The 25,205-nt window shown below is 58.2% G+C and overlaps 1 protein-coding gene across 1 annotated transcript; it reads right to left on the bottom strand.

Moving 5' to 3' along the window:
* Positions 1-265: 265 nt before the first annotated feature.
* On the bottom strand, positions 266-20,891 carry LIMA1 (LIM domain and actin binding 1). Its single transcript, XM_054177475.1, has 11 exons — positions 20,726-20,891; positions 17,230-17,368; positions 15,575-15,620; positions 13,323-13,784; positions 9,419-9,554; positions 8,670-8,818; positions 7,091-7,198; positions 5,650-5,707; positions 4,930-5,045; positions 2,041-2,174; positions 266-1,497 (listed from the first exon to the last, which is right to left on the bottom strand). The coding sequence occupies exons 2-11, from the start codon at positions 17,346-17,348 to the stop codon at positions 495-497; spliced, it is 2,331 nt and encodes a 776-aa protein (XP_054033450.1). The 5' UTR covers positions 17,349-17,368; positions 20,726-20,891; the 3' UTR covers positions 266-494.
* Between the last annotated feature and the right edge of the window lie 4,314 nt (positions 20,892-25,205).

Genomic DNA, 25,205 nt, shown 5'->3' with positions numbered 1-25,205 from the left:
CTCGGGGGGGTGGGGGTGGGGAGTTGATGCCATTCAGAGCCACCCTGGCTGTGCCCTTTGCACGTCTTAAAGTGCATGAAGTTAGCCAAGTGTTAAAAGCAGGCCAGAAAGTCCCTTTGAAACCGGTCCCTAAGCGCTGCAGTGGCATCTGGAGGTGGCCAGAGCAGCGTGCCAGAGTCTGCTCCACACCACCCACGGCGGAGTGCAGGGGGGGTGGTGTAAACTGCTAGTGAGACACAGTCTGGAGCTCCAGGAGAGAGGGCAGCCCCTCCCTGTGGAGCCCTCCCCACAGCCAGCCCCTGGCTTCCAAAGCACCTGGAGGAACTCCTTGCAGGCTCCCAGAGTCTTGTTCAAGTTGAGATCATCTGTAGGTGGGATTCCCTTGAGGGCTGTGCAGCGTAGCATCGGTCCGGTGGAGGAGAGCTGCTGGTTAAAGCTAAGAACACCCACTGAGAAGGCCCAGCACCTGGCAGCAGTTTTGCTGGAAGGCCAATTTATTCTTCATCCTCCTCCTCCTCCTCATAGTAACGATTCCTTTTGATCTGCTCTTCCACAGACAGATCCTCCACGTCCTCCCCCTCCCAGAAACCAACATCCTGGGATCTGCGGTGCTGGTTCAGGGAGGATTCCTTAGCAGTCACATTGCCCAGGCTGGGAAGCGTGGGGGACTCTGGTTCAAGGGATTCTTCCTTTGGGATTTCCTGCTCTTCCCTGCCATGCTCTTCCTCGTCTGTCTCTGTGCTCACCTGGCCATTTTCCACCCAGTTCTGCTCCCTTTTGATGCCAGACAATTCCCGTTCCTCCCCCCCCTTCCTTTCTTCAGCACTCTGCATGTTCCTGCTCTCAGCCTTCTTTTCCCTTGGCTTTTTGTCCACCACAGCCTCTCTCTCCAGCCCTTCACTTCTCCTCAGCATCTCCCTCTCTGCCTTGGAAGGGGAGGAGGAGTTCTCTGCTCTGTGGCCTTTCACAGACAGGGTTCTAAAGGAGGCAGCGACGGTGAAGGGACGGCTCCGCTCCTTCAGCGAGGAAGATCTCCTCAGCTTCTTCAGATCCAGGTCCACCTCCTCCAGCACCTCTGGCTTGGAATTCTCTTCCTCTGGGGGCCACTTGGGTTTGAGAACTTTGATGCCCTCCTCTAAGGCACTTCCTTGAACACTTTGGTCAGAGGGAGGCGGCCAGGCGATCCTGAGCTTCTTGGTCTCCGCTGGTCTCTCCTCCCTTTCAGGCACAGCTGAAGCTTTTGCTTCCATACTTGCTGCCAGGACTCCTACTTTTGCAATTGGGGCATCCTCCACCCCTGGGCTCTGGGGGCTCTCTGCTGCAGTCACACCATGGCTGGTTTTCTCTGGGGATTCCTCACCTTCACCTCTGCCTGCCCACAATTCCTTGTGCTGCTTGTGCCCAAAGCCTTCGTCGTAGTTGCCTTTGGATTTGAAGAGCTGATTGAAGTGAGGCTTGCAGTAGATGTTCCCCCTCAGGGATGCATAGGTGCCCAGGCTGCTTGGGAAGACACAGAGGCAGACATTAACATCCTGCCCCTCAGCCACCCAGAGGCTCACACCTCCCACCAGCCCCAGGCCTCATCCAGCCTGGCCTTGAACACCTCCAGGGAAGGGGCAGCCACAGCCTCCCTGGGCAGCCTGTGCCAGGCTCTCCCCAGCCTCACTCTCAAGAATTTCTTCCTCCTCTCCAGATCTCCCCACTCACAGCTCACTGACCCTCATCCTGGCACTGCCAGCCCCTGTCCAAAGTCCTTCTCCAGCTCTCCTGTAGCCCCTACTGGAAGGCTGCTCTAAGGTCTCCCTGGAGCTCTCTCTTCTCCAGGCTGAACAGCCCCAGCTCTCCCAGCCTGTCCCCACAGGGGAGGTTCTCCAACCTCTGATCATCTTCATTGCCTCCTCCAGACCTGCTCCATCAGTTCCAGGACCTCCTTGTGCTGGGGGCAGCAGAACCAGATGCAGTGCTGCAGGTGGGGTCTGAGCAGAGCAGAGGGGCAAGAGGAAAGCCTCAGAGGGCAGCCCAAGGCAGCAGGGAGCTCACCTGAGCTTGCTGTTGCAGTAGGAGCAGCGGAAGCAGCTGATGTGGAAGACCTGCTGGTTGGCAAAGAGCCTCTCCATGGGGTACACAGTCTTCTGACACCCAACACAGGTTTCCTTCACTGGCAGCTGGAACTTCTGTGGGAAGAGGAGGAAGCTTGTTGGCTGGGAAAGGAGCCAGCTGCTGGGGGACTCGGTGTGGGCTCATGCACAGCTCCCAGAGCACACAGAAAAGCTGCAGCAATTCCCTCTCTATGCCACTAGTGCTGGCAGAGTGGGGGTCTGGTGGGCAACCAAGCAGGGAGAGACTGTGGCAGGCCCCCAGGATTGCTGTGGCCTGACAGCCAGCCAGGGCTTTGCCCCAGTGAAGCATCACAGAGTTGAGCAACAGTGGAGAAGGAACAATGGAAATACCAGAGCCCAGTTTGAGCTTTGAGCCAGTTCCCAAGGAGCAGCCTCATCTGCTCCTGCAGCCTCCACTTTCCTCCTGAGGACAAGGAGGAAAGAGCTTACAGCCAGTGTGAGACTGACCAAAACAAACAGTGGAGAAAGAGCTGAAATGACCTTGGAAAACAAATAAACAAACAAAAAGGTAGAGGGTGGGAAGAGAAAGGAGCAGAGCAGGCTGCTCAGGGCTTCCTCAGAGGAGGAAACAGCCTCAGCACAGACACAGGCAGCAGGAAACCCTCCTGACTCCATGGGTAAGTAAATCCAGTGCTGTCCCAAAGGAACCACACTCAGGTTTCAGGCCACAGGGCCCTCAAGAGGCTTACAGTGATCAGAAGGCTGAGGTTAAAAAGCTCCAAAAAGATTGGTCATGAGCTCACAAAGAGCTTCCTGAGGGAGCTGAGTGCAGGAGCAAGCTGCAGCTGCAAGGCGCAGAGCTGCGCTGCGCGGCAGCCGTTGCCAGCGGCAAGGAAGCAAGTCCCTGCCACAGGTCACTTGGTGCCATCCCCTTCTTGGCATCTACCAAGGTTGGCCAGCAGGGAAAATACTTTAGGGGGGGGGTGGGGGTGGGGAAATAACTAACTAAAGTTGAGAGCTGATCAGTTGGCAGCCTCAGGCTGCAGGTCGATCCCAACCGCTTCAGCAGCAGTGGCCACGCTCCAGGGGGCTGCAGGGGCACACTGGGGGTGCAGCTGTCCTGTGCCAAAGAATTGCCTGCCACAAACTGAAGAGCTCTAAAGGAAAATGTGATGGCTAAAGGAAAATGAAGCCCCCCAAACCAAACCTGAGCTGCTACAAGCTCACAGAAGTATTGCAAGGGGAAAAGATGATGGCCAAAGAAAACCAAATGAAGCAGGAAGGTGACAGGAAGCCATAATTACACCCAATGCACTGATGCCAGACTAGAAACAATGGTTAGGCAGTGGAGGTTCTAACCCATGAGGGGCTGGTTGCTGAAGACAGAGCCAGCTGAAGTCACTTGGTCACAGCCATCAGGTTCACTGCCAGTTTGGGTCCAGTTTCAGAGGGCTTTGCACTTGGAAGGCACTGCTTGAAGCAGATGCAAGGTCTGATTGCGAGGCCAGCGTGCCCAGCAGGAGTTCAGGGCTCCTCTGGCACAAAGTCCATCATCCCCAGGGAATTTTGAGTCACTGAATGAAATCTCAGAGCTGGCTGCAGACAGAGGTCTGCTGCCAGGTGCTCGCCGCAGGGAGCGAGGCAGCAGTCGGAGCGTGGCTGTCCCTGGCAGCCTGGTGACAAGGCAGGGCTGGCTTCTGCTTCTGCACCACCTCCCCAGCCCAGCAGAGCAACTTACTTGGGTAGCAATGAGCCCTATGTCTGATGGAGAGGCCTTTTGGGGTGTGAAGAGAAAGAGGAGCTACAGGAGGAAGGTGAAGCCCAAGAAATCTACAACACTTGAGAGAGAGCTGAGAGTTGAGCTCACATTAGGAGGGAAGCAGAAGGCAGGAGTAGAGGTTAGGAACCAAGAACAGGAAACAGAAGCTGGAAGAGACAAATAGGAACCATCCATGAATAAACAGCAGCTGGGTTTCTAGCTCAGCTGTGCAGCATCTAAAGCAGTAACAAGGCAGAGAGCACTAAAAGGGTTCTGATCATACAGAGAGGTGGCTCAGGGGACCACGACACACAGGCCCTGTGCAGCTCCAGCAGGCTGAGATCACCACAAGTGCTGCAGGCAGCTCTGGTTCCACACACTGGCCTTTACACTGGGCAGCCACATCTCCCTGGGCTTGCTGAGGTCAGTGCTGCTCCTCTCAGAGATGGGGAAATGAACAAAAGCCCAGTTGTTTCCTCAGGAGCGAGCCAGGAAGTCTGGGGCAGCCCAGGCAACAGGGATCCCAACTGCAGACAGCACACGTGACAGAGCAGCGTGGTCAAGCCCCCAGCACTGCTCTTGGTGCCTAAGCAGATTAGCAAACACATTCCTGCCCCACAAAGTCTGCCTCTGCCTCCTGCTAAAGGGAATGGGACCTTCCAGAAGCCCCCACTCAGCCTTCCTGCTCACCACAGTGCCCTTGCATGGCTCAGGGTGGAAGGGACCTCAGAGCTCCTCTCCTCCAACCTCCCCACCCTGGGCAGGGACAACCTCTCAGCTAGGCTCAGCTGCTCGAGGCCTCATCCAGCCTGGCCCTGAACACCCCCAGGCAGGAGGCAGCCACAGCCTCCCTGGGCAGCCTGTGCCAGAGCCTCTCCACCCTCCTGCTGAAGAACTGAAGAGGAGCTGCCTCTGTCCCAGGGATGTGCTCCCAGCAAGCAGCTCCAGCAGTCTCTGAAGAAGCCAGGCTGGATGTGGTTCTCCATTCCAAAGGAGGTAACCTCATGAACCCAGCCTGAGGAGGACAGAGCAGGGTTGATGCAGGTCCTGTCAGCCCCTTTGTGACCACACAACCATCACCAACTGTCCAAGACTGAATTGCTGCTTTACCTTCACTGCTTTTGGCTGAGCTGCATCTGGCTGGCCAGCTGGTTTAGAGCCACAGCTCTGCTGCTTCATGCTGACAGGCTTCTGAGCTTCTGGCTGGCCCTCCAAGCTTTGTCCAACTGAAGGAGCAGAGGAGGAGGAAGAAGAGGTCATTACCAGGGCTTGAAACCATGGAAAGCTTACACTTGAGAGCCCCAGGAGCAATGCTGCCAGCCACAGGCTAACACATTCTGTCCTCAGTACCCTCAGACCTTGAACACCTCCAGGAGACAGACTGGAGAGAAGGAAGAAATTCTTTCCAGTGAGGGCTGGGAGGCACTGGCACAGGCTGCCCAGGGAGCTTGTGGCTGTCCCCTCCTTGGAGGTGTTCAAGGCCAGGCTGGATGAGGCCTTGAGCAACCTTGGCTGGTGGGAGCTGTCCCTGCCCATGGCAGGGGGCTGCAGCTGGGGGGATCTTGAAGGTCCCTTCCAAGCCCAACCCATTCCATGGCTCTGTGAAAGGTCTTGGAGCTGCAGAGGTCTCACAATTGGAGCTGCAAACAACCTTCTAAGCCTGAAAAATTCTGCTCAGGTTGGAGTCAGGCACAGGGCAGACTCTGAGTGCAAGACAGGGTCCTGTGGGTCCAATCCATCACCTGACAGGACTGAGCTGCACCCAGCTGAGCAGCCAGAGCTTGTCCTCAGCCCTGTGCTCTGCTCTTGCTGAGGCAGCTGAGTGCTTACCGTTGTCATCCTCCAGGGGGGCAGAGTGGGAAGCCAAACTGTTGTCACCTACAGAGCCCTGCAAGAGAGTAGCAGCAGACAGTGAGCAGCTCTGACCTTCTGCAGCCTGAGTCACACAGTGGGCACTCTGCCACCCTCAGCACTCAATCAGAGCCAGCCCAGCCTTGCTGAGCTGCAGCTGCAGCTGCTTTTATGCTGTGTAAGGCACAAGGCAGAGTCCAGGGGGCTGCCAGCAAGGTGAATCCCTGCTCCATCCTCAGGAGCTCACAGCTTTTGCAGCGTTCAGGTCCTCTGCCACGGTGCTCACACATCCTGGCTTTGCTTTCCCCAACACCTGCAGCTTGGACACCTCCAGCCCCTGGGTTTGGTGGTGGCACCTCCTGGGTTTTCTTCCTCAGAAATCCCTGGAGGCCAAGCAGGACAGAGGCTGGAAGGTCCCTTCTGACCCAAATCATTCCTGGAATCCATCAACCTCGTGGCTGCCTCCAACACTTGACAAATCTTTAACCATTCAAAGGGCTTTTTGGGGGGCAAAAAAACCACAACCCAGTTAACAGCTGACTCTTCCAACAGCTTTTGTAGCCCTGGAAGTTTGCCCTTCCCTGGGTGGGATAAAGACCTTCCCTGCTCCTTCAGAAACAGGCAAACGTTTAAACAACAACAACAGAGAAACCAAACCAAGCAAACAAAAACCAAACCCAAAGCAAAGCAAACCAAGAGCCCCTGCCCCCCAAAACCAAACACAAACCAACCCCCAACCAAACTAACCATCCCCAAAGCCAACCCAGCACTCAGCAGAGCTGGGTCCAAGGCAGTGCCCAGCCCTTGCCCCCCCTGCAGAGCAAGGCCCTGAGGCACTGCTGCTGCTCAAATGGTTTGAGGCAGCTACCCTGAGAAACTCTCAGCTGCTGTGACCTGGTTAGCTGCAGAGCATCACCAATGGAAAGGTTCAGTGCAAGCAGCTGAAGGCTGCAAATGATGAAGGAAGGTCATGAAGGAAGCAAATGCCAGACATTGAGCATCCCCCACTGAGGAGAAGCACAGGGACTGGGTGGGAAGTGCCTCAGCCTGGGTCTGGGGCTGCTTAGTCTTTCACAGATTCAGAGAGCCATGGAATGGGTTAAGGTTGGAAGGCTGAAGATCATCCAGCTCCAACCCCTTGCCAGGGGCAGGGACACCTCCCACCAGCTCAGCTTGCTCCAGGCCTCACCCAGCCTGGCCTTGAACACCCCCAGGGAGGGGGCAGCCACAGCCTCCCTGGGCAGCCTGTGCCAGGCTCTCCCCAGCCTCACTCTCAAGAATCTCTTCCTCCTCTCCAGTCTCAATCTGCTCTCTTCCAGCCCAAAGCCATTGCCCTGATCTTTGAGGTCCCTTCCAGCCCAAACCATTCTATGGCTCTGTGAAGCAGTTCCACTTGAAGTGGAGTCCTTGAGCATCTTACCTGCTCCCCATCCTGCCAGGCAATGGAGTCCTCAAGACTTGGTGGCAGGTTCTCCTTCTGCTCAGATTTGTACTTCTCCAGTTCACTCTCACTGGCTTGAATCTCACTCTATAGGACAAAGCACTTGAAAGGTGACAGGTTCTTGTCCCTAGGACTCCACTCACTGGCTCTGTGCCTGGGAATCCTGTTCAGGCTCTTTTTCTGGTACACAAAGTGCTCATTAAAGGAGGAGGCAGAAAAGTCTGCCCAGGCTTGGGAGGAGACAAATTCTAGTGAAGGGTGAAGTGGAGAAGGCTCCAGGGAGACCTCAGAGCAGCCTTCCAGTACCTGAAGGGGCTCCAGGAGAGCTGGGGAGGGACTTGGGACAAGGGCTGGGAGTGCCAGGATGAGGAACAATGGCTTTGAGCTGGGAGAGAGGAGACTGAGAGTGGAGAGGAGGAAGAAATTCTTGAGAGTGAGGCTGGGGAGAGCCTGGCACAGGCTGCCCAGGGAGGCTGTGGCTGCCTCCTCCCTGGAGGTGTTCTCAAGGTTCTCTGGATGAGGCCCTGAGCAACCTGGGCTGGTAGGAGGGGTCCCTGCCCATGGCAGGGGGCTGGAGCTGGATGATCTTGAAGGTCCCTTCCACCCCAGCTCTCTGCCAAGCTGGGCCTGCAGGATTTCTGTGGGGTTTGGGGCAGTCCAGCACTTCTCAAACTTCTCTCTACCCTCCCTGACTGAAAATCACCTCCCAGGTCTCCTGCTCAGTGCCCTTCTGCCTGCTCCAGAACATTCACTCTGCAGCTGACACTGCCAAGTGGTTCAGGACAAGCACCACCCAGAGCACTCTGCAGCTGAAAACTGCACCTCAACAGAAGAGCAACCCCCAGAAAAGCCTCAGTTCCACTCAAAACCTTCCACTTCTGCTGTTTGCTGAGCTCTGTGCTCCTGACAAGCTGCCTCATGGGAGGTTTTCACAAGAGAATCTTTCAGCCTGATCAAAAGAGCCCCAAGCAGCCCAGCTGAATGAACCTCGTGCTTCCTTCACTGCCACAGGGTCCCTGCAGAGCCACTCCTGCCCCTCACAAGGCCTCCCCTCTCTCACATGAAGCAGCCACCAGCAGCAGCCTGCTGGACTGCCACATCTGATGGGGATGGAACCACACATTGGAGCTTCTGTGCACAGCCTTCTGAATGCCCTTCCCCAGCATCAGGTCCAGAGGAGGCCACAAAGGTGGTCAGAGGGCTGCAGCAGCACTTTCCCCCCCACCACGTGGGGCAGGCTGAGGGGGCTGGGGCTGTGCAGGGAGAGCAGCCTGGGCTAGTTGAAGGTGTCCCTGCCCACAGCAGGGGGTTGGCACCAGATGATCTTCAAGGTCCCTTGAACCCAACCCCTTCCACAACCCTCTGCTCCCTCTCCCTCCCTCTCCTGCACAGGAAGGATTGCTTCTCACCAGCTGGAAAAGCCTCTCTCAGTTTGACCCCAGCCCTGCATCTGGAAAAGGAACAAGCTGCTGAGTGAAGGCAATGGCCTTGCCCTCTGGCAGCCTGCTGGGCACAAGAGCTGCTTCCCAGGCTGGGACAAGTGACAGGACAGACTTACCATGGCAGTGAGGCCTGGGGAGGTGCCCTGCTTGGACACAGCTGCCTGGTACTTGGCCAACCTGTCCTTGATGGAGGTCTCTGTTAAACGAGGCAGCTCCAGGCTCCTCCTGCTCTCTGCCTTCTCTGGGCTGCTATCCACAAGGTGCCCTGCAAAAAGCATCACAGGGGTGACCCCCAGGGCCCAGAGGCAGAGCTGTCTCCAGGACATCTTTGCTTTCATGTCTGCTGTCAGGCAGGTTGCAGGAGCCAGCTCCTGTGGCTGCTCTGCTGTCTGACTTCCTTGGCAGCAGCTTCACTGTTCAGTAAAGGCTGATAAATAAATGACCTTCCAGGAGCTCCCAGCCTCTGATGCCTGCAGGTTGTTCAAGCCACCACAGTCCCTTCCTGGGGATAACAAACCTGGGTAAGGAGCTCCTCCAGCACTGCTCAAGCAAGGGCACAACCCCTCTGAGCAGGGAGATCCAACAGCAGCCCCAGGAAGCTGTCCCTGCCCGTGGCAGGGGGGTTGGAGCAGACAGCTCTCAGGTCCCTTCCAACCCTCCCATGCTCAACCTGCTGAGGCTCCCATGGTCAAGGTTTAAAACTCCCAGCAAGACTTCAGTGAAGCACAAAAGCTCCCTGGCACCCTACAGACAGAGGGTGGCTGCACCTCCTTCCCTTTCTGAAAGGCAAAAGCTGTTTTATAACCCAAAGGAGACCCCCACCCCCTCCAAGCCCCCCCAAACCCAGAGCAGGATCTTCACTGACCTGCTGTGCCATGGCTCTTCTCTCCTGGCCCAACATCAAAGTCCTCTGAGGAGAAGCTGTTTTCAGAGATCCTCCTCCCTGCTGCTGCCTTCCTCTGGTCTCTGGGGACCTGCTGGAGACAAGACCCCAGCAGCACCTCTCAGCTGCCTGCACCACCAGAGCCTGCTGCCCATAATCCCCTAAGAGGTGGAGGTGTCCCCAGCAAAGCTGCTTTGCTGGGACACTCAAGAGCAGCAGCTGACATCTTGTTCAACCAGCAGAGTTTGGTCACAGAATGCCTGAGCCTGAAACAATCTCCTGGAGGGGTCAGGAGATGCCCTTTGACTTCCCTTTGCTGATAAGCCAGGGGAGGGACTCTGCACTTGTGATAGGACAAGGGGCAGTGGGTTGAAGCTGGGAGAGATTGAGACTGGAGGAAGGAATTGTTTAGAGTGAGGGTGGGGAGACACTGGCACAGGTTCCCCAGGGAGGTGGTTGAGGCCCCATCCCTGCAGGCATTCAAGATCAGACTTGATGTGGCCCTGGGCAGCCTGCTCTGGTTGGAGGTGTCCCTGCTGCCTGCAATGGGGGGTGGGGGGTGGGCAAGATGCCCTTGGAGGGTCCCTTCCAACCCACTGCAGCCTATGGACAATTTATCACAGGAGTCCATCTGTGTTCAGTAGCAGACAGGAGAATAAAGGCTGCTGTGATAGGAGGTACCTGGAGGTTCTTGTTTTGCTGTGGCCACCTCATGCATTTGATACCAAACAGTGCCCTCATTAGGGCTGATAAGGCTGCAGCTTAAGCAGGAGGGTGCCAAGAGATCAATATTCTCAGATTGCAGGATAATCACCAGCTGCAAGGCTGCAGCACTGCAAGGGCTGCCCTGTAGCCATGCTCTGCCTGCCTGGGTCAGGGCTGAAACTCCTCTCTTGAGGCCAAACTCCAGAAGAACCTCATGCTCAGAAAAGAAAAGGCAGAAACTCCACTTCAGCAGCTTTGAGAACTGCTCCTGGAGTGCAGAGCTTCCTTTGACCTCCTCAGCTTGGAAGTTTTCACAGCATGGCTCAGGTTGGAAAGGGCCTCAGGGAGCCTCTGGCTCCGCTTCTCCCAGCTGAAGGTCCCAGGGTTGGAAGGGACCTGGGCAGTCATTGAATCCTACCCCTGGCCAGAGCAGGGCACCCAGGAACACATCCAGGTGGGGTTGGAAAGTCTCCAGAGGAGGAGACCCCCCCACAGCCTCCCTGGGCAGCCTGCTCCAGGCCTCCAGCAGCCTCTCAGGGAAGAAGTTTTCCCTCCTGTTCCTGTGGAACCTCCCCTGCTCCAGCTGGTGCCCACTGCCCCTTGTCCTCTCCTTGGACACCACCGAGCAGAGCCTGGCTCCGTCCTCCCTCCTCTAAGCCACCAGAAGGTGAGAGATCCTCATCCCCACCCTGGGAAGGGTTACAGCAGAGCCAGGGGAAATGAGGACTGAGGCTAAAAAGCAAGGGGGGGGGGGGGGGGGGGGGGGGGGAAGAAAAGGCAGCTTTGGCAAGATGCTCCAACCACACATTCCAGCCCCCACACCCAACCTCCAACGAGTTCCTTAGCTGCTGGTCACCAAAGTGAGGCAATTCCCAAGTCTGAGCTGCACTGGGAGATGCTGGCTGGGAAAACCCAGGCTGCAGCTCCACCAGGGAAGGAAAATGCAGCTGGAAAAAGCTCTCTTTTTTTTTCCATTACCATGGGAAATATTTTCCAGTGCTGCGGTTTAAGGCTCCAGTAACTCTGCTGAGTGGAAAAGAGCTCAGCTAGGACAAGCCTGCCCCTTCCCTCAGGTGCGTGACAGCTTCAGCCTGGGAGTGTCTGGCACGCTTGTGGGGACTTGCAGAGTCCCCGCTCCGTGCAGGCTGCTCCGCGGCGATCCTCCTTCAGCCTCAGCATCGCCCTGAGCCCAGCACAGAGCTCGGGAAGCGCCAGGCACAGAGCTCAGCTTCGGGCCGCCCCAGACACCGGCACGGCAGGGGCGGGTTGGGTCCTCCGCGACCAGCCTGTCCCCAACCCCCTGCCCCGGGGGCAGGGCCACCTCCTGCGGCTCGCAGGCAAACAAAAGCCAGGAGAGTCCGGGAAAGTCTTGAGAGAAGCGGAAAAGCCACCAGAATCGAGGCCCGGGGCCTGTGTTGCAAGCCACCAGCATGTGCAACTCATTTGGTAGTTAAGCAATTCCCCCCCGGGGCCAGGCAGTCTGCAGTCCACATGCGGGATCGGATTTCATGAGCAGGGGTAGGAAAAATGCAAGCCCTCTGCATTTGCAAGTCAAAACTCGCGAGGGCAGAGCCGCTTTGGACAGCTCTCCCAGCCCGGGGGGGGTTGGTTAGGGCTTTTTTTCCCTGCCCCGTGAAGATTCTTTTTTTTTTTACTGATAAGAAACATTTGTGAAGATGGAAAGATAGGGGGAAAGGGGAGGGGGGGGAAGGAGGAAGAGGAGCGAGGGGAAAAAGGGGAGGGGGGGAAGGAGGAAGAGGAGCGAGGGGAAAAAGGGGAGGGGGGGAAGGAGGAAGAGGAGCGAGGGGGAAAAGGGGAGGGGGGGAAGGAGGAAGAGGAGCGAGGGGAAAAAGGGGAGGGGGGGAAGGAGGAAGAGGAGCGAGGGGAAAAAGGGGGGGGGGGGAAGGAGGAAGAGGAGCGAGGGGGAAAAGGGGAGGGGGGGAAGGAGGAAGAGGAGCGAGGGGAAAAAGGGGAGGGGGGGAAGGAGGAAGAGGAGCGAGGGGAAAAAGGGGAGGGGGGGAGGAGGAAGAGGAGCGAGGGGAAAAAGGGGAGGGGGGGAGGAGGAAGAGGAGCGAGGGGAAAAAGGGGAGGGGGGGGAGGAGGAAGAGGAGCGAGGGGAAAAAGGGGAGGGGGGGAAGGAGGAAGAGGAGCGAGGGGAAAAAGGGGGGGGAGGAGGAAGAGGAGCGAGGGGGAAAAGGGGAGGGGGGAAGGAGGAAGAGGAGCGAGGGGAAAAAGGGGAGGGGGGGAAGGAGGAAGAGGAGCGAGGGGAAAAAGGGGGAGGGGGGAAGGAGGAAGAGGAACGAGGGGAAAAAGGGGAGGGGGGGAAGGAGGAAGAGGAGCGAGGGGAAAAAGGGGAGGGGGGGAAGGAGGAAGAGGAGCGAGGGGGAAAAGGGGAGGGGGGGAAGGAGGAAGAGGAGCGAGGGGGAAAAGGGGAGGGGGGGAAGGAGGAAGAGGAGCGAGGGGGAAAAGGGGAGGGGGGGAAGGAGGAAGAGGAGCGAGGGGAAAAGGGGAGGGAGGGAGGAAGAGGAGCGAGGAAGAGGTGGAGATGTTTCCAGCTCTGCGCATCAGTGACTCATGGCTATGGGAAAGCCTCTCGGCTCGGGCAGCGCTTCCAGCTCGACTGCAGCTGCTGGAGACTGGGGAGCTCACCTCAAACCCTTCCTTTTTCTTTCACACCCACAAAAATAACCGAATTTGGACTCTTTTGGGTCAGCCAAGCCGCCTTTCCATCACTTGGAGACCAGGCACAAGCGATCCCAGCTTGCTTGGAAAGATCCAAGCAGCCCAAAGCCAGCCCTTCACGACCTCCCCCGGGTCCCCTGCGCCCCTCCCGCAAGCAAACTCACTTTTGGCCTCCTCCAGGGAGTCGGTTGGGCGATCTTTAAAGGTCCCTCGCAACCCAAAGATGCCCCTTTAAGGCTCCCTTCCAACCCAAGGCAGACCTTTAAAGCGCCTCTGCAGCCCAAACCCACCCCCGAAACGCAAAGCGCCAGCTCGGAGCGCCCCGCAGGCGCCCGCGGAGCTCTGCCGAGCTGCTGGCAGCGGCTGCGTTGTGTTTGCAGCCGAAACAATGAGCCGCGGGATTCGCGGAGCCCGGAGCCGGGAGCCACTCCCTCCGGGGACTTTTCCCGAGGCAGCAGAGTTCTGCTTTCCCTCGGGATGCCCCGGGACGGATCCTTACCTTGCCCTGAGCCGCCTCTCCCTTCTCAAACATCATCTTGAGCTTGCTCAGCGGCACGTTGTACTTCTCGATCTTGCCCGAGGGCTCCGAGCTCTCGCTGCCTTCAGCCTTTTCCACCTCCCTGGCCTCTCGCAGGCAGTTTTCCATTCTCCCACTCTCCGGTGCGTGGCTCCGGAGCTTTCTGCTGTCAGCTGCGGGAGCCTGCAGCTGGCCAGAGGTGCCCGCAGGAGGGACCTGGGCGTCGGGTGCTTCGCCAGCCCCCGGGGGCCGCTGGGAAGCTGGGGAAGGGGCTGAGCCGCTCCCCACTGCGAGCCCGAGGCCACCGACCTTGTGCCTGGGCTCGGCGCCGCCGCTCCGGACAGGCTCCTTGCGAGGCTCGGCCGCCGAGGCTGGGGTCTCCCACTTCTTCTTCAGCAGGCTGAGGGTGCCCCGCTTGAGGTGAGGGGGGAGACCGTCTGCGTTCTGCAAAGAGCAAGCAGCGGGCTGCAGGGAGCCGGCTGATGGAGCCCCAGCGCTTCCTCCCGGTGCCAGAGGAAGTTAAAGGCTCAGCTCCGCTCCCCGCTCCTGCAGACAGCTGCGAACGGTTACAACTGTGCCACATGGAGAAAGCATCCAGGACAGGGAAGGGAGGAGGGGGGGAGAAGAGAAAATCGGGAGGGAAGGCAGGAAGTGAGCAAACAGGATGGCCTTATAAGGGAAAAGGGAGTCGAGCTCTAATGAGTTAATGACACACAAAAGGCTTCAATCCACACGCGAGGGAAAAGGGAGCGAACCCCCCCCGGGGTCCCTACTCCCAGAGCAAGCAGAGAGGAGCAAAAGCAGCCACAGGAGAGGTGGGTTCCGTGCCCAGGGTGTCCACACCTCCCAGCTGGGTCAGGAGAAGCAATCAACAGGCCCCCAAAAAGTTCCAGCTCAGCCTTCAGGAATCGTTGCTGGTCTGAGCTGGAGTGGTGCCCCCCAGCCACCAGCAGTGCTCCAGGGACAAGAGCTCTGCCCTGGGTTTCTCTCCACCCCAGCTCAGTGCAGACAGCAAAGAGCTTTTGCCTCCCACTTAGGACTTCCAGATCAGTTGCTGGATTTTTCCTGCCTTTCTCTCAGCAGATTGAAAGCTTTCAGCAGGCTTTGCCTCACCACACACAGCAGCACCCCTCAGACTCAAAACACTTCTCCAACTGCTTTGCCTTACTAATTACCCTCTCCCCAGGGCACCAGCCCAGCCCAGGTCTGATTGATTGCCACCTAAATTACCTGGCACCACTGCATCTCCGCTGCCTGTCCCTCATGGAGCCCAGGGTGCATCAAACTCCCTGCAAGTGGAGCAGGTCTGCAAGGCTTTGCAGGCATTAGCCAGGATTAGAAGCTATATTGGGATTTAAGTCCCTCACCCTATTACTCTTCTGCTTGTGTTTTGGATGCTGCTTTGCAAATTAACTTGAGTCCACCCAGACTTAAACAAAAGATCATCTTCTTGTCTTGAACAGACAGCACTGAAGGTGCCAGGTAAAGGCTGGAACAGAGGAGCTCAGGCTGAGGGCTGGACTGGATGGGTCCCTGCCAGCCAGCCTGAGGGTCCCTGAGAGTTGTGCAGCAGATTTCATCCACAGATTCATGGAATGGTTTGGGCTGGAAGAGACCTTAAAGGCCATCCAGTTCCAGCTCCCTGCCACGGGCAGGGACCCCTCTCAACTAGGCTCAGTTACTCAAGGCCTCCTCCAACCTAGCCTTGAAGACCTCCAGGGAGGAGGCATCCACAGCAACCTGTTCCAGAGTCTCATCCCTCTGGTACTGAAGAACTTCTTCCTCAGCCCCAGCCTAACCCTGCTTGGGGAAGATCCCCCCGCTTGATGCATTCTAAGCTACCAAAGACACAGGGCAGCTCTTCAGCTGCTTTTAAGCAGCCTGTCTGATGTTAGTTAAGGAAGGAAGAGCTACCACAGGGCTGCCTGCAGCTAAGAACACAGCCTGGAGATTCCTGTCCTGTGGTTAAACCATTTTGCCTTCTGCTTAGGAGCGAATTGGTGATTCAGCACATAGCTCTGGGCAAGGAACTGGGTTTGCTTTCCTGTCACTCGCCCTGGGAAAGGGTCAGGAGGATGATTCAGAGAGCAAACACCTTGCCCAAGCCAAGTTTGCTGCAGGACACAGGGCAGCAGCTTTGACATTCCCAAACCCCAAGCACCGCAGCAGCACTGCACGAAGCTGCCCCACTCCCACTGCAGGCTGCTGCTTATTGCCGGGGAATAAACACTCACAGCTCTCCTCTTCTCAGCAGTGGCCTCTTCAGCTGCCTTCTGATACCTTTGAGACAGAGGAAAGAGAGAGGGTAGGGGGAACAAACCACCACAAACAGTTTCTTAAGCAGAACACTGAATGCTCCTGCAGCCAGCTGAGGTTTGCTTTCCCCACTGAGGACTCCGTGCACTGCCCCAGACCCATCCAACCAAACCAGAGGCTGGGAAAACAGCAGCAGAGAGCAGCAGGAACAATGCAAGGACAACACTGAAGTGCAGTTTGCAGCAGCAACACACAGCCCTGGGTCTTTTTCATTACCCAGGCACTCTCATTCCCAAATCCAAAGCATTTACCTTGGAAGAGCTGGATTGTTTTCAGCACCCAGCTGTCTGCTGTGCCCCCCCTGGCAGGAATAACTCAGCTATTTATCCAGCAGCTGCTGAACTGTGACAAATTACAGCTTGGCATCGGCAGAGAGATCTCCATAAGTGCCACTTTCTTTCACTATGCTGAGTTGTAAACTGCACCCATTCAGCAGCTGCTTCCCCAGCAGCTGAGCCTCCCCAGCAGTGGAAACAGTAATCACAGCCCTCTGAAGATAAGCCACCTCTGATCCCCAATCAAAGTCCTTTCAGAGCCACAGAATGGCTCAGGTTGGAAGGGAGCTCAGAGCTCCTCTCCTCCAACCCTCCTGCCCTGCCCAGGGACCCTCTCTCAGCTAGGCTCAGCTGCTCAAGGCCTCATCCAGCCTGGCCTGGATCACCCCCAGGGAGAAGGCAGCCACAGCCTCCCTGGGCAGCCTGTGCCAGGCTCTCACCACCCTCCTGCTGAAGAACTTCTTCTTCAGCTCCACTCTAACCCTGCTCTGCCTCAGCTCCAAACCACTGCCCCTTGTCCTGCCTCCAGGCACCCTCAGGAAAGGTCTCTCTGCAGCCTTCCCTGCAGGACCTCTTCAGGTGACTGCAGAGCCCCAGAGCAGGGCTGGGAGCCTGCGAGGAGCTGCTGCTGTGTGCAGGGACCTGGCTGATTAAGGACTGGCAGTTTGGATTACTTCCAGTAAGCCTTTTCCAGAGGATTATCAACATTTAGGAGATGAGCAGGGTCTGCAATCAAGCTCCAACGAGGGCATAAATTACCTGAACAATAGCAGTGGGAGCCAGCAGCTTCCCCTGGGCCAGGGCACTTCCAGGGGCACTTAGACCCTGTCTGGATTCCACTTCTCCATCCCCTGGAGACCCCAGAAAGGTTTTTTTTTCTCCCCCCACCCTCAAGATTTAAGTACTCCAAAACTTCACTGCACTGTGGCAGCAAATCCCACTGGGAAGCCAAGCTGCAGTCTAGATAATCCCTGAAGGAAATGAAAGCCCTTCCAGAGCTCACATCTAAGGCAGCACCACTCAGCTTTCACAGATCCATGCAATGGGTTGGCTTGGAAGGGAACTCAAAAGATCATCCAGCTCCAACCCCTTGCCATGGGCAGGGACCCCTCCCACCAGCCCCAGGCTGCTCCAGGCCTCATCCAGCCTGGCCTTGAACACCTCCAGGGAGGAGGCAGCCACAGCCTCCCTGGGCAACCTGGAAAACCTTTTGCCCAGCTCCTGTTGAAGCAGAAACTTCACTGCCCACAGCTCTCTGCCATCTCACTGCACCAGCTGCCAAGCCTCACAGCACTTACTTGGAGAACCTCTCCATGAGAGCTGATGACTTGTTCTTGTTGACTAGAGAAAGCTCTTTGGCAGTGATTTTCAAGGACTGAGAAGTCCATTGTCTTCTGTTGAAGGGGGAAGGCTCCATCCTGTCCCCACAGACACCTGCTGGGGAAGAAAGCACAGCCCCAGTCAGCAGGAGCCAGGGGAGCAGCTTCAGGAGGGACTTCCAGGCTGCATCAGGTTGGAAGGGACCCCTCAAAGGGCATCTTGGGCAACCCCCTTGCAGTCACCAGGGGCACCTCCAACCAGCTCAGGCTGCTTTTGGCCCGACAGAAAGTCCCCACTGGGGTGCTCCCAGCGCAGCAGTGCCACCAGCTCCTGAGGGTTCAGATCTGGGGCCTCAATGGGTGAAATAAAGCCACCAGCTGACAACAATCATTTCCTCTGAGAGGCCATCGAGATGGAGCCCTTGATAGGAACACTGCCCACAGTGACTGGCTGGGAAATAAGCTGCAGCCAGGACAGGAGGAAGCAGCAAAGTGTTGGCTGCAGAGGATGCCAGCTGTGAAGCTCTGCATTTCCTACACACACAAAGGAGTGCCCTCCAGGAGGCCCCAGGGCCCTCTCTTCTTCTGGTTTCTAACCCAACTGTGCTGCATTTATGTCAGGCTGGAGTTAGGAAACCCAAGGGGATGCCCTTCCCATGCAAACATTCCTCATCCACTCCTGAGCTCTGCAGCAGCTCAGCAGCAGCTCCCTGTGAGCTGACACCAGGCTGGTGCTGGGGGCAGCAGCTGCAGACCTCAGCCACAGGAGAGGTTAGGATGGAAGGGACCTTGCAAAGTCATCTGGGCCAGCACCTCTGCAGTTCCATGAGTCCATGATCCACAGCAGGAGCAGGTTGCTCAGAGCCCCAACAACCTGACCTGGAGTAGCTGCAGGGATGGAGCAGGTTCCTCCTCTCTGGGCAGCCTGGGCCAGGGTCTCACCACCCTCACTGTATAAAATTGTCCTCTACATCCAGTCTGAAACTCCTCCTTTTAGTTTCAGAGCATCCCTTCTTGTCCTGTCCCCAACAAGCCCTGCTCAGCAGTGTCTCCAGCTTTCTGACCATCCCCTTCACGCACTGCAAGGCCACCAGAAGGTCTCCCTGGAGCCTCCTGCCTTCCACAGGCTGAACCACGCCAACTCTCCCAGCCTGGCCCTCAGCAGAGGGCTCCCAGCTCTGCCATCACTGCTGTGGCCTCCTCTGGACCAGTTCCAACAGGTCCACATCCTTCTTGTACCTCCTGTTGCAACAACTACCAGCTCCCTAAAGGGCTGGTGGTAGCCCCCCTCACCTGCTCCATGACCCTCTTCCCTCTCCAGCTCCCAGATCCTCTCCCCTCCCCTGCTCCACAATCCTCTCTCCTCTCCTGCTCCAAGACCTTCTCCCCTTCCCTGCTCCACGATCCTCCTCCCCTCTCCTGCTCCACAATCCTCTCTCCTCTCCTGCTCCAAGACCTTCTCCCCTTCCCTGCTCCACAATCCTCCTCCCCTCTCCTGCTCCACAATCCTCTCTCCTCTGCTGCTCCACAATCCTCCTCCCCTCTCCTGCTCCAAGATCCTCTGCTCTCCCCTGCTCCACAACCCTCTCTCCTCCCCTGCTCCACAATCCTCCTCCCCTCTCCTACTCCAAGACCCTGTCTCCTCCCCTGCTCCAGGATCCTCCTCCCCTCTCCTGCTCCAAGATCCTCTGCTCTCCCCTGCTCCACAACCCTCTCCCCTCCCCTGCTCCAGGATCCTCTGCACCCTCTCACCACAAGCCTGCACAGCAGGTTATTGCTTTTTTTCCCCTACTCATTTTGCTTTTGTGAGGGAGGAAAGGAGGGGAGGTTCATTTAAAGAGCTCTCTGATAAGACACAAATAAAGCTGGCAGGGCAACGCCTTTCCTTTTTTCCCCCTCTCTTCCTTTCTCCCTGGCCTGATGTCACACAATGCCTGCAGCAAGTGCAGTGCCTGCTCCTGCAGGGCCAACTCCAGCCTGCCTCAGCCCTTCCTCAGGTTTTTCCATCACCATCAGGTCCCAGAATCCTGGGAGTCTGAGTACAGCCCTGTTTGACCAGCAGCCACACTGCAAATGGAAACACCCTGAGACAACTTGACATAAAACAAAGCTTGGTAGCCTGTGGCCAGCAGGGCAAGGGAGGTTCTCCTCCCCTCTGCTCTGCCCCAGTGAGGCCACAGCTGGAGGACTGGAGCCAGTTCTGGGCTGCCCGGTTCCAGAGGGACAGGAAACTGCTAGAGGGAATCCAGAGGAGGCTCTAAAGCTGCTGAGGGGCCTGGAGCAGCTCTGTGAGGAGCAAAGGCTGAGAGCACTGGAGAAGAGCAGCCCCAGAGGGGATCTGAGCAATGCTGGGCAAGAACTAAAGGGTGGGGGGCAAGAGGCTGGGGCCAGACTCTGCTGAGTGGTGTCCAGGGGACAGGACAAGGGGCAAGGGGCACAAACTGGAATGCAAAAGGAGAAACTTCTCTGGTGTGAGGGTGCTGGAGGCCTGGAGCAGGACTGCTGAAGAATGACAAAGCCTGAGGATTCCAATGCCTGAGCCCAGAGCTCAGCTGCAGCAGGCAGAGCCTCCCTGGCCCTGTGATCCTCAGCAAATCCCAGCGCTGGGGCTGGAAGCGTCCAGCTGGTGCTGGAGCCAGAGGAGCCTCTCCAGTGCTGCTCCCTGCTGCTGCACGGCGAGAAAACAGGCAGCAGATGAGCAGCTCGCTGAGCTGGGGGTGCAGGCAGGGCTTTCTCTCCCACTCCTTAGCTCACCTCAGGCAATGCAGAGCAGGAGCAGTGCAGGCTTGGTGCAGCCAGTGGCTCAGCTGCTGGCTTGAGGGGCAGAGGGTGAACCATGGAGGCAAACAAGGGGAGTCTGGCTGGTTTGGCTCTGATGTTCATAGATTGATGGAGTCACAGAATGGGTTGGGTTGGAAGGGACCTTAAAGCTCATCCAGTTCCAACCCTCCTGCCATGGGCAGGGACACCTCCCACCAGCCCAGGCTGCTCAAGGCCCCATCCAGCCTGGCTTTGGGCACCAGACTGGAGTAGAAGGATGCTTGCTCTCAGTTTTGAAACCCCTCCAGGCATGGGGACTCCACCACTGCCCTGGGCAGCCTGGGCCAGGCCTGGACAACCCTGAGGGAGAATAAATTGCTCCTCATGTCCAACCTAAACCTCCTCTGGTGCCATTTGCTCTTGTTCCATCATTTGTTCCTTGGGAGAAGAGACCAACCCCCACCTGACTCCAGCCTTTGCCACCTGCCCCAAGGATCATCCCAGGGAGAAAAGGATCTCATTAGAGCACAGGGAGAGCTCAGTTTGGCCCAGGCTGTGATTTCATGACTGACAGAATTTGCTGCTGGGAAAAAAACCAACCCAAACCTCCAGACACAAATCCATGCTGAAAAAAAAAATGAATCCTGAGCCTGCCACACAAGGCTGCTCTTTCACTTTTGTTTTGGGGTTAACCTCAAGCCAAAGGGGAGCTCACCTGAAGCCCAGCTCTGCAGTTTGAATTGCCTGGGACAAAAACAGAGGCAGCAGTGCCCAGGGAGCAGGCATTCAGGAGAAGCCTCTCCCTTGGCAAGGATAACAGGTCCCCATTGAGAGCACCTCCCACGGAAGGACAGCTCCAGTAAAGCACTGAGAAAACAAAATCTGGTTTAATTGTTCAGAAGATAAACCTGGGTCTGATGCCCAAGCATTCCACTGCAGCTCCTACTGACTCCTCTTTGTGGAGGAGCTTCCCCCTGCTGTGGGTTTTCTTTCTGCTCTCTTTCCCAAGCGTTTCCTCTGCAGGTGCATTCAGACAACCAAACCTGGCCCGGCAAAACCTCTCCCTAAAAAAGCAGGGGCTGCTGCTAGGACCTTCAGACAGAAAAGCTCAGCAGCATGCTTGCCATCTCAGACACAAACCAGAAGGCTGAAGGGCCCTGAAACTTGTGCTCCCACATTTTTGACACCATTCCTCCCTCTCAGCACATTCCCCTACGTTCAGGGTTCCACTCAGTTCAAGCAGCTCTGTGCTGCTGGTTCTTGAGTGATTCGACCCAAGCCACTGCAGGACAGTCCTTAAAACAGAGATCCTGGGGATCACAACACAGCCAGGTCGGGCTGGAGACAGGAGGGAGGCCACAGGAGCTGGAGGAGGGGACAGGGAACCTGGTGTTGTGCAAGACCTTCAGGAGGGGAAGGGCTGCGATTGAGCCTCTGGCAGGCACCAGATTCACCTCCGACAGCTTTAGCTGAGAACTGAACAGGAGGAAAAAGCTGACATCGGGGAAGAGCCTGGAAAAGCCTTTTCCAGTGACACCTGCCCCGGAGCTGAGCTGGCTGCCTTATGACAGGTGGTTGAAGCGTCTGCAGGGCCATCTGCCCAAGCATCTCATCAGCTAAGAGCCGAGCGGGGAGCGCAGGGCAGGGGGAACGGAACGGCCGGCAGCGAGCGGCTGGGAGCCAGGCAGGCAGTCCCCCAGCTTGGGGTGTCCGTGACCGGCCGCACGCCTTTCCGAGGTGGCCCTGAGGGACACCTTCCCGCGGTCCTAAGAGCGCCGTTCCGCGCCGCTTCCAGCACCGCTCCCCGACGCCCCCCGCGCCGCGCTGCGGCGGGACAGGGCCGCTCCTGCCTCCCGCCGCGGCTGTCACTGCCCCGCAGAAGCGGAACCCCTGGCATCCCGCTCCGGGCTGCCAACACCTGCCCAGCCCGGGCGAGCCGACAGAGCCCCGCTGCCCTTCGCGGGTGCCGCCAGCGGGGTCCGGCAGCGGAGGAGAAGCCCACCGGCGCCTGTGCGTGGGGCGGGCACGGGGGGTCGCGGGCACCTGCACAGCCCCACCGGCGGCCCCACCGGCGGCCGCACCGGCGCGGGCCGGGCTGCGGGCCGGGCTGCGGGTCGGGCTGCGGGTCGGGCTGCGGGTCGGGCTGCGCTCCCCCCGCCCGCCCGGCGGCGCTGTTCCCCTCCCCCCCCTCCCCCGGTCCCCACGCACCTGCGGCGGCCGGAGGCAGGTCTCGCGCGCACCTGTCGGGGCCGAGGCGGCGACTGCGGCCCCGCGCCCGCGAGCCGCTCGCGAGCCGCCCGGGCCCCGCCCCGGGCCCGCCCCCAGCCCCCCCCCCCCCCCCCCGGCCACGGGCTTTCCCCCGCGCATGCGCACTGCCCCACTGCCCCCCCCCGGCTCCGGGGGGTGCTGCCCGGCGGGGCTGAGGGATGCTCGGTGCCCGCTCTGCTGTGGGGGAACCGGGGAGCTCCTTTCCGCCTTTTCCTACGGTCTGCTCCGTGCGGGGCTGTCCTGGCAGTTGGTGTGCGCGGCCCGGAGCCCGCCAAGGGTGGGCTGGGGACCCGCGGGCACCTTCCCAGCACGGGGAGGCGGAAGGAAAGGTCTCCGAGCCGTAGCCACGGTGGAAGGAGGAAAAGTCGAGGAGCCGCGGACAGAGTGGAAGGCAGAAGGGTCTCAGAGCCGTGGCCGTGGTGAACGGGAGGCCACAGCCTGCTCTCCACGAGCGGCTGGACGGTGCTGTGAGGAGCGGCTGTGTGCCGGCGCTGGGGTCCCCCCAGCCTTGTTCTGCTTCAGCACAAGGCAGCCAGGGGTTCAGCAGCCAGGCAGGTGAGCTGCATTCCTGAGCCTGCAGCCTGTATCCTCAGCAGCATGCCAGAGCGCTCCTGCTGCAGCCTGCACGGCAGCTCCTCCGATGCTTATCTGTGCAGGGTGCTTTCAGGAATAGCTGCAGGTGCTTCCTCCTTTGCACCCATGCTGTCTCCAGGAGGTGTGAAGCACCCAATGGCCGAGTTAAAAAGTACTTGCATGGGATCAGGGCCGCAGCTCAGCCTCCCCACCGCTGCCAGGTGTTTAACGTGGCCTCTGCTGTGCCCGCAGCTCGCAGCAGTGCCCCTTGGACTTGATCCTAGAGGCCTTTTCCAACCTGGATCACAGAACCACCCAGGAGCCTCTGTGAGAGCAAACCCAGGGCTGTGGCCTCTCCTCAGGCTCCTTCCTGAACGCAGCCAACCCTCCACTGCCTGCTTTTGGCTGCTGGTGGCTGCAGAGCCCCAGCAGTGCCAACTCTGCTGAGCTGCAGCTGACAGCTCTGGGCTCTGCACTGATTCCAAAGCTGCTCTCTGGGGGTGGGTAAGAGCCTGTGGCGAGTTGGAGGTGTGAAGGGCAAGGAGTCACCAAGCTGTGACCAACCTGTGCCAGGACAACAGCCTCGGGGTGATCATCAGCACCCCTGTGGGGCTTGCTCCCTCCAGGGGCTGGCATCCTTCCTCCTGGTACTCTGAGAGCAGCAGAATGCAGCTCCAGCAGTGGACTTAGACCAGGGAGAAGAATCCTATGAAATATTTTCTGTCTTCAGCCCTCCCTTTTTGAGCTCTCATCCAAGTGTCTCACTTCTGGGAGCAGCAGCAGCACTTCCTGAGGGACTCTTGGCTGCTCCTCTGACTGTTGGGGCTGCTCAGCTTCCTGCAGAAGAGGCCCAGCCCTGGCAGGTAGGGTGAGGCAGCTGCTGAAGGAACACCACCCCCCCACACCCCCTCCTCCCCTGGTAGGGACAATGCTCAGACACCCACAGGGAGTTTTTTGGGGTCGAGATCTCCACCCAAGCAGTGAACTCTGGGTGACCCTTCCCAACAGTGCCACTGCTTTGTTTAATCAGTGATTAAAGTGGAATTTTATTTCCACTTCCAAACACTCTCTGTCAGTCCCCACATTCCCTTCTCCTGTTCTGATAAAGCAGGGCAGGAGTAAACCACAACAAGCTCTGAAGCACCATGGCACAAGTCCTGTGAGGACATGTGAGGGGTTGCAGAGGGAGGAGAGCAGAAAGGCAGAGGCTCTGCAAGTGCCCTTTGGAGATCACTGAGCACAGTCGCTGCTGTTGCTCTGCCCTCCTAGGTTGTGTCCTGCAAGGCACAGGGCTGGGAGCTGCCCTGATCCATGCCCTTGGTTTATTCATCTCCTTCCTCATCCCACTCCCAGAGGCCCTTTGGAAGTCCCAGTGGCAGAGCTGAGCACTGAGGTCCTGTCCCCAGCACAGCTCCTGGCAAAGCAGAAGGTCTCCTGGCAGAAGCTGAAGCCTCTCAGCTGCCTTTTGCTGCACAGGGGACTTTTGGTGCAGTTAAACATTAACAGCCCCCAGAGCTGCCTCCTGTCCAAGGTCCAAGAGGGAAGCCAGGCTGAGTCAGCCTGGCAGCAGCACTTCCTGCTCCAGCTCTCTCCTGCATGATTCACTCTGCTCTGCCAGGAACTCCTAGTCCTGGATGAAACAGAGGCATCCTTCAGCTCTGCAGGTCAGCTCACTCCATACCCCTGGCTGTTCCTGGCTGGCCGAGAAGGGCAGCAAGAAGGAAAGCTCATGGGTAGGCAAAGACCCACCTGAGCCAAGGCTGGGCACCAGGAGGAAGCTCTGCACACTGAGCCTGGTGAAACACTGGCACAGGCTGCCCAGGGAGGCTGTGGCTGCCCCCTCCCTGCAGGTGCTCAAGGCCAGGCTGGATGAGGCCCTGAGCAACCTGGGCTGGTGGGAGGGGTCCCTGCCCATGGCAGGGGGTTGGAGCTGGGGGGGATCTTGAAGGTCCCTTCCAACCCAACCCATTCCATGGATCTATGAGAAAGGTAAAGCTGTGGCAGCTGCAGGAGGGCAGGCAGGGCAGAGCTGCTCTCTGTGCTGCTCCTGCCTGCTTCCTCCATGCCAAGCCTCTGGGCGTAGCCAGCGTCCGGCCCGGGGAGCAGATCCCGGAGCTGCAGCTCTGCTCTTTGCCCTGAGCTGAGGCTCCTCAGGATCACACCCAGCAGCTGCTCCCTGCCAGCCCTGAGCTGCCCCAGGCTCCTCTCCCAGGCTGCTGGGGCTCAGCTTTGCCTGGAAAGCAGAACCCTTCCCTGCAGCACGGCTGGGAGGCTGTGACACCGCTGCAGCATCTCTGCTGAGCTCAGGCCTGGAAACGCAGCCAAGAGTCTGCCTGGCTTGGGCTGAACCTTCC

Source organism: Dryobates pubescens, chromosome 40 (assembly GCF_014839835.1).
Source record: "Dryobates pubescens isolate bDryPub1 chromosome 40, bDryPub1.pri, whole genome shotgun sequence".
Lineage (NCBI taxonomy): Eukaryota > Metazoa > Chordata > Aves > Piciformes > Picidae > Dryobates > Dryobates pubescens.
Note: the sequence above shows the minus strand (reverse complement) of the source record. Positions and strands in the feature narration are given on the sequence as shown.

What these genes read in the sequence shown, in the direction of transcription:
- LIMA1 (XM_054177475.1), bottom strand. Translation starts at nt 17,348, where the DNA reads ATGGAGCCTTCCCCCTTCAACAGAAGACAATGGACTTCTCAGTCCTTG. An exon ending in CTCAGCCAAAAGCAGTGAAG is followed by an intron (nt 2,175 to 4,929) that starts GTAAAGCAGCAA and finishes CTCTTCCCACAG; the next exon opens with AAGTTCCAGCTGCCAGTGAA. An exon ending in TACTGCAACAGCAAGCTCAG is followed by an intron (nt 1,498 to 2,040) that starts GTGAGCTCCCTG and finishes CTTCCCAAGCAG; the next exon opens with CCTGGGCACCTATGCATCCC.